The following is a 14,802-nucleotide window of genomic DNA, read 5'->3' as shown; positions in this document are numbered from 1 at the left end:
TAAAGTAAATATCAGCCCCATTCTCGGGAAAAATAATTTAAAAATCTGAGTCAATAAGCTGTTACTATACCTCGTGTTCTGAAGAGCGCATGCTTGAATTTACCTGTCAAAAGTTCCTGCTGCTTCAACAAAATATTTCTTATTTCTTTTAGCCATGTCATCTTCACATCTACATTAGGAGCCTAAAGATTTAAAAAAAAAAGGGAGGTGGTACACATTTCCTTTTAAAAAGGATGTACTATAATAAAACAAATGTAATTGTATACATAAAATATTATTGACTCCCTATAACACCATACTCAAATCTTAACCATCTGATTGTTAAAATTTTTATGAAGCAAATCATTCACTATCAGATTAGATGAGATAATATAATCAGAACCATTTTTGCTGTAATCCCAGGACTTTGGGAGGCCAAGGTGGGCAGATCTCTTGAGCCCAGGAGTTTGAGACCAGCCTGGGCAACATAGGGAAACCCCATCTCTACAAAAAATAATAATAATTAGCCAGGTATGCTGGCATGTGCCTGTAGTCCCAGCTACTTGGGTGGGCAAGGTGGGAGAATCGCTTGAGCCTGGGAGGCAGAGGTTGAAGTGAGCTGAGATCACACCACTGCACTCCAGCCTGAGCAACAGGGTGAGACACTGTCTCAAAAAAAAATCCATTTTGAAATTGCCCTTAAATAATGGTATAATAATGCTTGGATGAAAATGTGAAATATAATTTCACTTATTTTGTCTTTACAGGAGGATTATTTTTAAAATATAATGCTTTGATGTTTAATTTTAGTAACATAAAACAAGTTCTATTATTTCCGAAAAGGCCATCTACTGCACAATAACCTTGGTGACTGATGGTAACATGAAAGCCTCCTTAAATATCCTCCCACTACTTACAAGATATTTGTTAAATGATACCAAATATTATACCTCAAACAAACCAAGAAAACGTATTTTCATAGATTGTAGTCAACTAGTAAAGAATTACAACAAACAGAAAACACTGAGCATTTTTAACAGATAACAGCACATTGACAAGTCATGATACAAATATTTATTGTAATGACAACATCCTCTTGAAATGTTCTGATTCCTCTTCCCTTCCCTGAAACATGTTGCATCCTATACGACTGGCCAGGGCTTTAACCATGTTCTTTAGAAGTAGAAAGCAAGTCTGAACTGTCACATCCCATGTCTCATAATCAGGTACCCCTAGAATGCTTAGCACAAGAGGAACTCAGAAATATTACAATTCCATAACTTGGAAACTTGATGGGGACAGAGAAGTACCTGCCAAGCTGTCAGCTCTAGTTGATAAGTCTCCTATGTAGTTGTGAAAACTTGAAGCCCTAGAGAACACCACAGGCATATCTCAATGTAGCTACTAGAAAACATTTAAATACATCACAAAGAATATTCAAATAATATTTAACTGACCTACATGAAAGGAGTGGAAATTTTGAAGTGTGACCAAAATTATTTTTGTTTATAACTTCGGGCTTTTGTATTTCAATGCAGGTTTTTGTTTCTAGAAGAATTTTTAAATGACCAACCTGGACAATATAAACTTCTTCCTTTTCACCATACCAGATTTCAAACTTGCGGTTATCACCTTTTACATATTCAGTGATTCCAACTTCATCCATCTATAATAAATAAGTCAAAATTTTCATGAGCATTTTATTTTGAATATGAAATTACATTAAATCTACCCTATCATATTCTAAATGAAACAGAATTTCTCTTGGGCAGAAAAATACATGTTATATTTAATGAATATGAAATGATAATTACAATCATAGATGAGAGTATTTAAATGTTTTCATTGAACTATGCACTTTATAGTTCAGATTGCATGCTTCATTTCAGTGGTTGACACAAATGTTATAAATCTGAACATCCAAGTAGCCCATCTAAGATCTAATTATGTTATAAATTAATAGTACACTATTAAAACAAATTATTGGGTCAAACACAGAAGTAATTAAACATCAATAAAGAAAAGCCACTGAAAATTAATTTAAATGGTTATTTAGAATAATCATTTGACAGATCATTTAATCTTACAAATTACAATTTATTTTGATAGAAGTCTTACAAGTTACAAACATTTAATTTATGGGACAGGAGAGAACCAGCCAGGTACACAAGGATCTCTCTATTTTCCACCAATTTCTTGGCCTTTCTAAAAAAAAACAAATAATATGTCATGGGACATTGTTGTCTTTTTGTACCCAGTGAAACTTCTGTACACAATATCTCTTCCTTACCGCAGTTTTTTCTTCTCAACGTCATCATGCAAGTCATAAACTCTTCCATTTTCTTTCATCATTTTCTGCTAACAGCTTGGCTAATTGCATTTTAGGCAATCTCATTCCTTTGCACAAACATTCTTTTAGTCCTTTCTGCCTTCCTCTTTTCTTTCAGTTCTTATGTAGTTATCTAAAGGAGTATCTCACTCTCTGTTCTAGTTATGAGCTCCCCAAATGGCCCTAGTTAGAGCTGATAAGCATTAAAGGTAGTGCTAGGGAGATTGCCATACCAAGGAGAAGAAAAGCACTTATGCTTAGAAATGTAATAACATATTAATGAAAGAACCCGTGACATCCACCCTGAATGTAAGTAAGAAGTTATTTTCACAGTGTCCCAAACTATCTTTATATTCTCACTCCACCATTCCAACTAACCTACTTCTGCTCAAATATCACAATTTAAGATGAATAGTAATCTCATATTCAATATTTTTAAAAATTAATTTTGTTTCATTACATGGTTTTGTCTTAATAACATGATAAGCTGGAAGGCACACAGGCTTTGAAGTTAGAGAGGTCTGGATTGGAATACATCTCTACCATTCACTAGCTAGCTATGTGTCTCGGTGCAAGTTGCTTAACTTTTCTAAACTTCAGTTTCCTCAACTATAAAATGGAAAGAACATCTATTTCATAGGGTTGATATAAGGACTAAATAGCATGGAGTGAATGCTTAGATTCTATAATGAGCTTTTTAAAGTATGAGTTTGCTTTCTACTCCTTCCCCTATTTAAATTGCAATTTTTTTTGTTATTGTTTATTGCAAACATCTAGTACATCATTATCGATGAGGTGAACTTTTCTGAGTTGCCCTGGAAATCTAACCATTATGTATTACACATAGTAAGGACTATGTGCAGGTTTGTTAAATGTTTAAAAATCAATGATAATAAACACATGAACTAAGGAATCTAAAGGACTCGAATCTCCCCATCTGGTCAACTTTGACTTTAGATAGGGCCTTCCTTGCATATAAGTGGCCAACTTAAAATATAACATATAAATCATTAGAAAGTACACGGTCAGGCCACGGGATTCCAGCTTTGTATGGTGCAGTCAAAACAAGAGTTCATTTAAAGTGAGAGACATAGACAAAGGCAACAACAGACACTGGGGACTACCAGAGGAGGGATGGAGGGGGAGGGACAAGGGTTGGAAAACTAACTCTTGGGGACAATGCTCAGTACCTGGGTGATGGGATACTTGTACCCCAAACCTCAACATCATGCAATACAGCCAGGTAACAAACCTGCAGATGTACCCCCTGAATCTAAAATAAAAGTTAAAAAAAAAAGTGAGAGAGAAGGTTATGATCCTCTCTAAAAAGGGTAAGACTTTGAAACCAATAACCCAAATGTTAAACAACACATTGACTAGGAATGCTAGCAATTGCTTAATGCTGGAATCTCATGATAAGCAGGCAAGCAGAAGTGAGCATAGTGAACCCTAAGAAATATCCTAATTTTCAGTGGTATCACCATTTTCCCGGGAATCCTGGTCTAAAGCCTTGTAGGCATCACTGGCTAATGTTTTTTATTAAGGATATTCGGCATTACTGGAGAACCAAAGAAGAACCAGAAAGATTTTCTTCCTTCAATGTCAGGTATTATTTAATTTTTGAAGCTAGTAAGTCATCAAGCCCATCTGTCTACTTTCTATTGAAATGTTTCTTGCATCTATCCCACCTTCTCTGTTTCCATGGTACTTACTGCAGTTTCAGTTCTCATGACTTAATCACCTCATATCCCCCTTACTTTAATGTACTCAAGAAACCTTTTGTTAGCATGTCCATCATTGTAACAAATTAAAGGTAAAACAGAAAATTAATATGAAATAGAAATACTGTATTAGGTAGAAATTAGGTCACCTCACAATAAAATGTACATCAAATGGATTTGGGTCAAATATGCCTAGGAAGGTAAAGTACCTTCCCAAGGAATAGGTATACAGATAGCAAGAGATTTGAGCCCTCTCTGACACAGATTACAAGTTTTTGGTTCTCAATCAACGTTTATTAATGACTTAGAAGGCCCTTTGAGATTTGGGGGCTTAGAGGTGGATGCTAAAATCAAAGGAGCAACTGGATGAAAACAAGAGTTTTAAAGAAGCTGCTGTGGGTTCAGAGTGAAGCAGGGAAAATAGATGATAGGCAGAACTACTTCTTTTTGACCTGACCCTGGGCAGGAACCTTGTTAGAAACAACTAGGGGCTGCTGATCCTATGGGAACAATCAAAAGCAAGGCCTGCTTGTAGGTAGTCTCCTAATACAAACACCTCATGCCTGTCTCAAAACATATTGCCTGTTCTCTTTATAACTGCTGCTGAAAATTTCATCCATTGTCAAATATACTGGTGATGAGAACCATGAAAGAGCATGCTCATGAAAAGTGACTAATGTGATAGTGGTTGGGGAATTAAGGACAATCATTTTCTCTATTTTTGAAATTTTCTGTGACAAATGTTATATTGGTTTTAGAATTTAAAATTCAAAAGATGAAATTCATTAGATGTAAAAAAACTTCAAATTTGTCAATTATGAGTATCACGTGAATTGGAAGTTCCTCTTCTCTAATGGACTAACCAGCTGTATCATTGGGTTGTCAATAACTTCCCCAAACAAAACTGTTCTCATTTTAATAACAAACTAATATTAGGGAAAAAATGGGGATTTGGTTTATAGGAGAGAATAAAGTAATTTTGAAAGATGGAACAGGACAGATATGGAAAGGATTCAGCTATAGGTGGCTTTGAACACCCAGGAAGGGTGGAGTTAGGGAATGGAGGAGGAACACGGAAAGGAAGGTGGGGACATGCTAAATACAAAAGTTATCCATTTTTAAATTGCACTGAGGAAAAGGAGGTAACTCTTTCCTCCCTGTCTCTCCTGTAGCATAAGGCTCCTTTCTAACAAGACCAAGAACTCCACCCAGTGCCACTGGAAAGACAGTGCTTATGAGGAGGCTGGGACACTCCTTATAATCTCAAGCCATGCTCTTCAGGATGTTATGGAGCCCCTTTGGGGAATACCTAATATTGTAGTGAGAAGAAAGGGAGGAATCAAAGCTCTGAATTCCCTCACCTTCACTTCAAGCAGAGAAGTTATGATTCATCTGCCTTCTACATAAGACTTAAGATTTAAAAAAAAAAAAAAACCAAAGATGTGCAGCTACAGTATAAAACGTACTATTTGAAACAAAAAAAAAAAGTACAAACTGGGAGACACACACACACACACACACACACACACACAAAACAATACTACATTACCCGATACAAATTGTCTTACTTTCCAACAGTGTTTAAAACTGTATGATGGGAATCTATCAGAGCCTTCTCCACTTTCAACACGCCTTTTGCAAAAAACAATGGCTTTTTCATACAAGAAAAGGTGTCGCTGCATTGGTTTGAATCTAGCCAAATCCTTCATTTTTGTAGCACCTTTCTTGTGTCCTATCCAAACACTGAATCCACCTTGCATTATCATCTTGCCCAGTTCATTTAAGTTTCCCTAGAATGGAAAATCAAAACCCATTAGTAGAAAGCAAAGCTACATTCAGCTCTCTGACATCAACATGTTAGTGTTTAGCTTGAGCTACTAAAACCCTGAAGAATAATTTATGTTTTTTAAAAACTTAACTTTGTATGTTAAAACATGGCATGCACCACATAAGTACAAAATTACTGTGGGGGTGGGGGACAAAAGAAACTTCCTTTTCTCTGGCTTCATATCATCTGGAGGTATTTCAGACAGGGTAAGTCTCCCCATCTCTTCTTCAGTCCTGATTGGTGCATGATATATACCAGTTCAAGTTTTCCCACTGGGTGGAGCTAATCTGTTAAAAGGCGACACAAGTGCTAAAGACTTGATTCTTTTCTTTCCTGTCTATTCCTATCTATAGGGGCAAGCAGCAATTACAGAACAATACGTTTTCTTAGCTGACCCAAGCATTCCTTAAGCAGGATCTCCCAGGTCTGGGATTGGGGGAAGACCGTTGTGGACAAGGGGGATCTCATAAATCCATTTGACTGCTGATCTGAAGCCAATTCTCCACTTAGCATTATCAGTAGTAATATCAACATTTTGATCTCCATTTATCTGATTCTTATATGTTATTTCTCAATTGGTTCCAAGAGGGGAAAAGGGATGTTGAGATGTCGACCCTCTAAAATTCCAACAATTATTAAAATGTGCTTACAATATAGCCATTTATTGCAATCTGATGCATAGAATCATTAACTGACTTCAGTAAATCCAGCATTGCATCGAGTGCCTCCTTTAACAGAGCAGATCCTTCACAGTCTTTGCTATATTTTAATAGCTCCTGTAATTAGAAATCAGGAATTAATATTAGGCAGATATTAATATCTGATTGAAATGAATAAGTTTTTGGCTAACATGCTTTCAAGCTGGAATCCAAATATAATGTCACATTTTGTAGTAATTCCTTTTACATGCTCTTTGCTGCAGTAATATTTGTAATAACTGCCAAAATAGAGGAAGTAGAATAGTGACTGAATAGTATAAAACAAAGGACATTTAATGCTTCTGAAATTGAAGTATAATAGCTATTAAGACACATCAGAGATCAGTTTTTAAAGCCATTACATGTAGGGTTATTTTGTCCTCTATATACAATCATTTGTTTCAGCCATGATGCACTCATAACGCATATAGCATAGAACATGATGAAAATTCATTTTAAAACAAGTTGTATTGTATTTCTATTTAACACAATATTCTAGTAATCCTTTTGCATCACACTAGGGGAGTGCCATTTGCATTTTTCATTAGGAAGGTCCCTATGAAATACTGCCTCAAAACTATAAGAAATATTTGTTTGTTTAGTTCTTCTTACAAATATTTAAAGTTCTTCAGTAAAACATTGTGCGGAAATCAACACAACTTGTATGAAAAATTAAATAGCTAAGACTCCAGATATTCTCAGCCTGATATCTATGCCTATGGCATTTGTAGCCACAGTGAATTGATGGAGCACACTGCAAAATTCTGCCAAATCCAGCCTTCCCAGTCATTGAGCCTACCTATTTCTAGTGCTTCTAGTAAACTATTCCTTTTCAATGGCTTTGCCATATCTGACTCAAAAAGTAAAGAAACAAACAAATGCTTCATATAATTACCTTCAACAATAACTGATATTTAGTGATTCGTTGCACTGGTTTGAGTAAATAGGAATCCAGTCTAAGTCTGTGTTTTAACTTTCTTTGACATTCCTGTCATTAAAAGATAAATATCAATAAAATTAAATTAAGACATGTACCCTGTGAAAATGCCAAGTGTTCATTGATTAAACCTAATGCCCCAATGTTTCTTACATCTCAAAGAAAATTTATTGGAAAAATCACTGTTATAGTACAGAAATTACAAGACACAGTATATCTGAAAAACTACCATAAACACTGTTTCAAGGATTGGAGAGGTAAACAATTTCAACATTTCAAAGATTTAAAAGTTTTCAAATATAAATTCATATTGATGTGGAATGCTTAAAAGGTGTGAAAGCAGGGAATGACTATAGATTAACATGATTAAAACATTCTTTAATATATTCAAGAAAATTCACAAAAGACCAAGCTCTATAAGCCAAGGCTCAGAAAAGAAATTGGTTGTGCTGAATATAAATCAGACTGGATATGAGAACAAAATTTTTAACATCACAAGAAAAATAAAGCCCTCCTCAACTGGTGCTATACTTCAACCAGTAATTGGCCCACTGCCACTATAAATATAAAGGTCATGACATTGGGTTTTGGGAACATTGTAGGGGTCCATAGTTAGGGCAAGATGCAGGTATTTAGGATGAAATGTGCATAGAGAAAGTACAGAACATGAAGGGATTGGGGAAACAATATGCCTGAATAAGAACCATGGCTCTCCTCTGAATATGGGTAAAATCCAATACACAATCTAATTCAAACAAGAGTTAAAGATGGAGGACTGCTATTAGGTTGGTGCAAAAGTGATTGCGGTTTTTGCCATTACTTTCAGTGGCAAAAACCGCAGTAACTTTTGCACCAACTTGATGCATGCACTTAAATCTCCTTACTCATGACACACAACTAAAATGATGGAAAAGTTATCTTACTAGGCAAAATCACACAGTTATGAAGAAGATGAGAAAGGGGAAAACTTGAGTAAAATTTGGAAACTGGAAACCAAACTTAGAAGTGGTCAACAACTGAGCACACTGGAGAAAAGTGGATTTCAAGCTGGTGGAGGAAAAAGCCAAGGAACAACTCAATTTACGTTATAAACATCTCCTCCCTGCCCTCCACAAAGTCTCATGGATTATAGACACCAAGTACCTCTGAAAGTGGGAGGTAAAGTTGGGGTTCAAGAAAGGATGCTTGTTGAAAGTCTTTTTAAGAAGTAATTAGATAATAACAAATGTTGGTGAGGATATGGAGCAATTAATACCCTCATACACTGCTGTCAGAAATGTAAAATGGTGCAGTAACTTTAGAAAAGAGTCCAGCAGTTTCTCAAAAAAGTTAAATGTAGAGTTACTATACGACCCAGCACTTTTACTCCCAGGTATATAGCCAAGAGGAATGAAAACACATGTCTACAAAAAGACTTGTACAAAAGCATTCTTAGCAGCATTGTTCACAATAATCAAAAGGTAGAAACAAGCCAAATGTGCATCAATCAATGAATGGATAAATAAAATGCTATGCATCCATATAATGGAATATTATTCAACCACAAATAGGAATAAAAAACTAATACATGCTACAACATGGATGAACCACTAAAATGAAAGAAATGAAAATAAATGAAATGAAAGAAAGAAGTCAAACACAAAAGACCACATATTGTATGATTCCATTTATATGAAATGTCCAGAATAGGTAAATCTATTGAAGACAGCAAGTAGATTAGTGGTTGCCTACGGCTGATAAGATTGGGGAAAAAAGGGAAGGTAACTGCTAAAAGGTACTGGTTTCTTTCTAGTGATAAAAACATTATTAAATTGCTTATGGTGATGGTTGTCAACCTTGTGAATATAGTAAAACCACTGACTTGTATACTTTAAAAGGGTAAACTGATGGCATTTTAATTATATCTCAATACAGCTGTTACAAAAAGAAAATAAATGGCATGAAAAATCTAAATAAAAGCACTAAGGCTCTCAGATAACCATACCACTTTGCACAGCTGGGTGCCTTCTCTTCCCTTCCTTTGGCAGAAAAATGGATGTTTATCTAGAAAGAGTAAAACACAGGGCCTGTGGACTAAAGGATACAAGGTTCAATTTAGGGCAGAGTACCATATTGAAAAATATTCAAGCACTCTCCATGTTATATCTCAAACAAGTGACCCTCAGCCTTTTCTCCCAACTTGGCTACCACAACACAAGCATCCAGATCATTATACACAAGGTAGCAGTTCAAGGAATCTGACCAGCCTAATAGAAATGCTCCAAAGATACAGGTATGGGGGAATCCCTTCAAGCAAATAGCTTGAGACAAATAACTCAACAATGAGGATCATGGTCAATAAACCCACACATGCCCTGGAAACTTCCAATGAGATTTGTAGTCTTTACTCCTAATATAAGTGGATAGACAAGTATCATCAGACATTTGAGGAGAGCATCAAAGATGGGTAATAGAAACCAAACAAAGAGAAATAGAAAGAAAAAAAGCAACATGAAGACAACAGAAGCTGTGCGGGGAGAAGAAAACAATTTTTAGAAGAAAAATCAATTATCATCTTTGTATAAATGAATGAAGATACTGAATTCATAAAATGAAAACAGAATTCTATTAAAAGAAACACTGAAAAAACAGAAAAAGGATGAGGGCTCTTCAAAATTAAAAACACAATGGCAGAAATGGAAACCTCAATAGAAGGACCAGAAACTAGACTAAGAAGACAAAGAATAGAAAATAGAAAAGATAAGATGATTAGAGGACCAGTCCAGGGCATCCAATATCTGTGCAACAGAAATTCCAAAAAGAGAAAATGGAGAAAATTGGGTGGAGGAAATCAAAGAAAAACTCCAAGTAAATTTGGACAAGAGGTTCCAAATTCAAATTTATCACCCCAAGACTAGCATAATGGATAAAAAAACAGTGCCAACATTTGAACACTGAAAATAAAATAAGTTTTCATAAGCTTTCAGAGGACAGAAACTAAGTCACCTGCAAAGGAGCAAAAATTAAAATGGCATCAGATTTCTGAATAGCAACACTGGAAGCTAGAAGACAATTAAGCAACACCTTCAAAATTCTGAGTATAATTATTTCTTACCTAGAATTCTATACACAGCCAAACTAGCAACAAAGTCTTAGGGTAGAATAAAGCTATTTGCAGACACATACACTCTCAAAAACTTTTATGTACTGCGTACACTTTCTCAGGAAAACTACTGGAGGATGTGTTCCACCAAACAAGGGAGGTAGACAAGAAAGATAAAGACATGGCACCTAGGAAGGAGGAGAGCCTATGCAACAGACGACAGGTGAGGAGAATTCCAAAAATTATGTTCACCAAGATGCCCAGATGACAGCTGTGCAACAGGCCTACTGAGTCTAGACAAGCAAGACAGAAAACCCCAGGAGATATTTCTTTAAGAATATGAAATTCAGAGAAAATAGAATGTGTTTCAATGTAATAAGAAGAGATTTTTGTAACTCCCACATCTGGGAGAGGCTGGGGTAGAATAATGATAAGTATCTAGAAAACTGAGTAAAAAGACCATTGCAAGACAAACAGAAGGGAAGGAAAAGCAACCCTATTATACCACATGATTTATCTGAGCAAAGAAATTACATAGTCTTAATTTAACACTGTATATCTAACCAAAATTATGATATGACTATAGTGGAGATTTTGAAAGAAAAGAAGTATATTTGTATATGTGGTAGTTGGGTGGGAGGCTGTGAAAGAGAGCTAAACCTTCATCTTCCATAGGATAAAGGAGAAAGATAAGCATGCCATTTGGAGCTATGGAGGTAAATACCAAAGGATGTAGCTAAAAGTGCTGAAAGTGTTTGCCTCTGGGAAGTTACAAATGTGTTTGTGTGTGTTGGGGGGGGAGGGTGGATTTGCTCTTTAACCTATATACGTATATGCATATGTAACGTACTTAAAGTAGAAAATGAATTTATGATTAAGAAATATCCCAATATCTTCCAGAAAGAGTGTATCCAATACTTGAATAATTACTATACCTGGAAAAATGCACATTCTGAATACTTCCTCCAAATTGTTTCTGATCTGGGCTTATTCTGACAATATTTTGCATACATCTGAAAATCATCCTTCTGTGATAAAAAACAAATTCAAATGTATTACTAATTTGTGAATATGACTTTTGCCATCAAGAAAGGCTAAACAAGAGGGGTAACCAAGCATCCTAGGAAATGTGGCCTAAAGGGCCTACTGTACTAGCAGCTGGTCAAAAGTCTTCTTTATATTCCAAGAACAGCATGCCCACTGCATCTGGTGGAAGGACACATAATTATCTAAGTAATATCAGAACTTCCACTTGCCAAGCTTGAGGCTTAGATGGAGCCTTCTCTGTCTGAACTACAGAAACCTATCTTTTTGCATAATGATGAACTAACAGGGTGCCAAGAAACATATTCTGTTATTAGTATCTTGATTCCCTAGTGAATGAACTTGTACCTGACTTCCAAGTTAGAGCCGACAGTCCTAGGTTCATCATTGGGACATTATCATTGTAGCATAATCCATTTAGGCACTTAAGCAATTCTCTCTCCCTGGAATCCTCTTTCTCTGACCCTTGTGAATGGGCTACCTCCTACTCATTATTTAACATTTATCTCATGAGTTATCTCTTCTATAAAACCATTGTTTATACCCCCATTCTATGTAAGATGCCCCTCTTCTGGATTTTCCCAGGACCATTTGTATATTTTGAATCTAATGCAAGTCATCTTCTACACAATTAATAATTTCCCTGTTTTTATGCCTAAATAGATTTGTGCTTGGTATCCACATTATCTGGCACAATGCTTGGTGCATAGTAGGTGACCAGTAAATGGTTGTTGAATAAATAAGCAATTCATCAATAAACATTTATTAAATCACAACTGGTTGCTAAGAACACTGCTAACCTAATGAGAGATACAACAATATATAGGATATAGACTCTGGATCTAAGGGCTTTCCATTAAGTTTCAGAGAAAATTCATGTATACATGTAAAGGTGCACAAGCACAGTAAAGATAAAATCTCCAATGAGTAGGATAAACATTACATACTATAGAGTCTAAAGGAAGGATAAACTGCTATTGCTTGAGGAAGTTGGGAAAGAATTTGGTCATAATTTAAATGTGTTTAAAGTTAAAACATCTTAGTCGGGCACGGTGGCTCACGCCTGTAATCCCAGCACTTTGGGAGGCTGAGGCAGGCGGATCACGAGGTCAGGAGATTGAGACCATCCTGGCTAACACGGTGAAGCCCCGTCTCTACTAAAAATACAAAAAATTAGCTGGGCATGGTGGTGGGCACCTGTAGTCCCAGCTACTTGGGAGGCTGAGGCAGGAGAATGGCGTGAACCCAGGAGGTGGAGGTTGCAGTGAGCCGAGATTGCACCACTGCACTCCAGCCTGGGTGACAAAGCAAGACTCTGTCTCAAAAAAAAAAAAAAAAAAAAAAATTAAAAATTAAAAAATAAAAAATAAAGTTAGAACATGTTGAGCAAGGTTGACACACAGTTCTTTCTTACCCTTATTCTCTTCTCATTTCATAAACACTTTGTGGGATAAGATATCTATTTTGAAGCTTTCAACAATCACCTCTATTGAATAAACTCTTAAATCAAGACAAAACTAATCTTTCAGGAAGAAGAGAAACTACATAAGCAGAGAAGCATACACAAAAAATATTCTAACAGAAAACTCTAATGGAGGAGAGTATGATCACTAACTTGGGAAGTCAATTGTATTAACCATACTCGGGACACAGAGGAATGGGCCTCCCTAAATGCTTTTGTTGAATGAAAAGAACTGACAGCTCTCTGTTTCTATGAAGTTCCTGTGATAGATGCCTTGGTGGCTGGAAGTCAGACTAGATCCAATTCTAAAACTTTACATATATTTTAATAAGACAAATATTATAAATAATAAGGTTTTTTAAGGCAAAAAAATTAACCAAGCCCCAGATAGTTTTGTTATGATGATCCCAACTCTTACATCTTCATAGCCAGGATTGTCCCTGGATTACTAGGATTACCCAGGAGTCAGTGCTCAAGAGCTGAGCCGCTGAAGCATTTGATACCACAGAATGGAATGGGCATTTTTATGCTCTGGATATCCCAGTGCTTCCATTTCTGCAGCAAAACTTGGTTTGGTATTAAATACTTGCTGGAGTAATGTATCTTCCCCAAAAACATAAAGACATAAAGTACCTATCTTGTCGCCAAATCTGTTCTTATAAGTGCATTGCTATTTTGGTGGTGCATATTTATATATTTTAAAAACTAATTTAACTAACCCTTTCCAGGAAACAAGGTCCCACGCTTTCTGGAGCATGCGCGCAATTTTCCAGGCTGCTCAAGAAAATGCTGTGAAAATTTCAGAGAAAAAAAAAATTACATGATTTTATGTGAAATATAATAAACTGGTCAAGAGAGCACTTTAAATAGTTTCATAAAAAATGAATATTCAATTCAGCAATTACATACTTATTATGGAATTCGTATATTTCTGCCATGTTTCCAAAGAGAACTTCCTTTTTATTTCTCAGGAGAGGTGGCATAAGATCAAACATCTCTGGATTATCCATCTCCGCTCTATAACCCTACCCAAAATAAATACATTCATGCATTTTAAAATATTTACATGCACATTTGGTTGGGCTACTAATGGTGTAGGTACAGCAGAATATTAGGGGATTTGAGGGTGAAGTTGTTTGAATTTTAATTCAATTTTAATTCAAATCAAATCTCCTACCCAAAGTTATCCATGATTTTTTTTTTTTTTTTTTTTTTGAGAAGGCAGGACAAGGAAAGGAAGTCAAGGTTTTCCAGTCAATAGGCAGAATAAAGTAATAGCTCTTTGGCCTTCAGAGTAGCTTGTAGTGTAGGAAACAAGATAGAAACCAAGATAAAAACATAGATTACAGGTCATCAGCTTCTCCTTAAATTGGCAATATGTGTTTAGGTTTTTTCAGACCAAATTAATACCATGACATTTTTGTCAAATGAATATTTTATCCCATTCTCAGTTTTTTACATCACAATCTCTAAATAGCACCCTGGGAATAACTGTAACAATCGGCTATATCCCTAAGAGAACATTTTCTCTTCTGTAACAAATTCTAAATCAATCATTTCCATTACTGAGGGAGAGCCTGAATGTGCACGTTTAACCAACATGCTGCATCAAACAATAAAAGAAATGCCCACTGCTGCCATATGACAACCAGCGAAGGAGATGGAAGTAGAAGATTGTCCCTAAACACTTTCTAATGAATGTAGCAAGGGATCATTCGGGAA

The 14,802-nt window shown here is 35.8% G+C and overlaps 1 protein-coding gene across 1 annotated transcript in view; it reads right to left on the bottom strand.

The window, feature by feature from the left end:
* The window catches only part of MCF2 (MCF.2 cell line derived transforming sequence), a 62,229-nt gene that overhangs the window by 11,140 nt on the left and 36,287 nt on the right, over positions 1-14,802 (bottom strand). The window contains 8 exon segments of the mRNA XM_033201560.1: positions 94-182; positions 1,553-1,645; positions 5,598-5,819; positions 6,508-6,633; positions 7,451-7,543; positions 11,510-11,602; positions 13,800-13,869; positions 13,990-14,105. Of these exon segments, the coding sequence (XP_033057451.1) occupies positions 94-182; positions 1,553-1,645; positions 5,598-5,819; positions 6,508-6,633; positions 7,451-7,543; positions 11,510-11,602; positions 13,800-13,869; positions 13,990-14,105 (902 nt within the window).

The sequence above is a fragment of the Trachypithecus francoisi genome, unplaced genomic scaffold (genome assembly GCF_009764315.1).
Source record: "Trachypithecus francoisi isolate TF-2019V2 unplaced genomic scaffold, Tfra_2.0 Lachesis_group6, whole genome shotgun sequence".
Lineage (NCBI taxonomy): Eukaryota > Metazoa > Chordata > Mammalia > Primates > Cercopithecidae > Trachypithecus > Trachypithecus francoisi.
The sequence above is the reverse complement of the archived record's forward strand: the minus strand, read 5'-3'. Positions and strand labels throughout refer to the sequence as shown.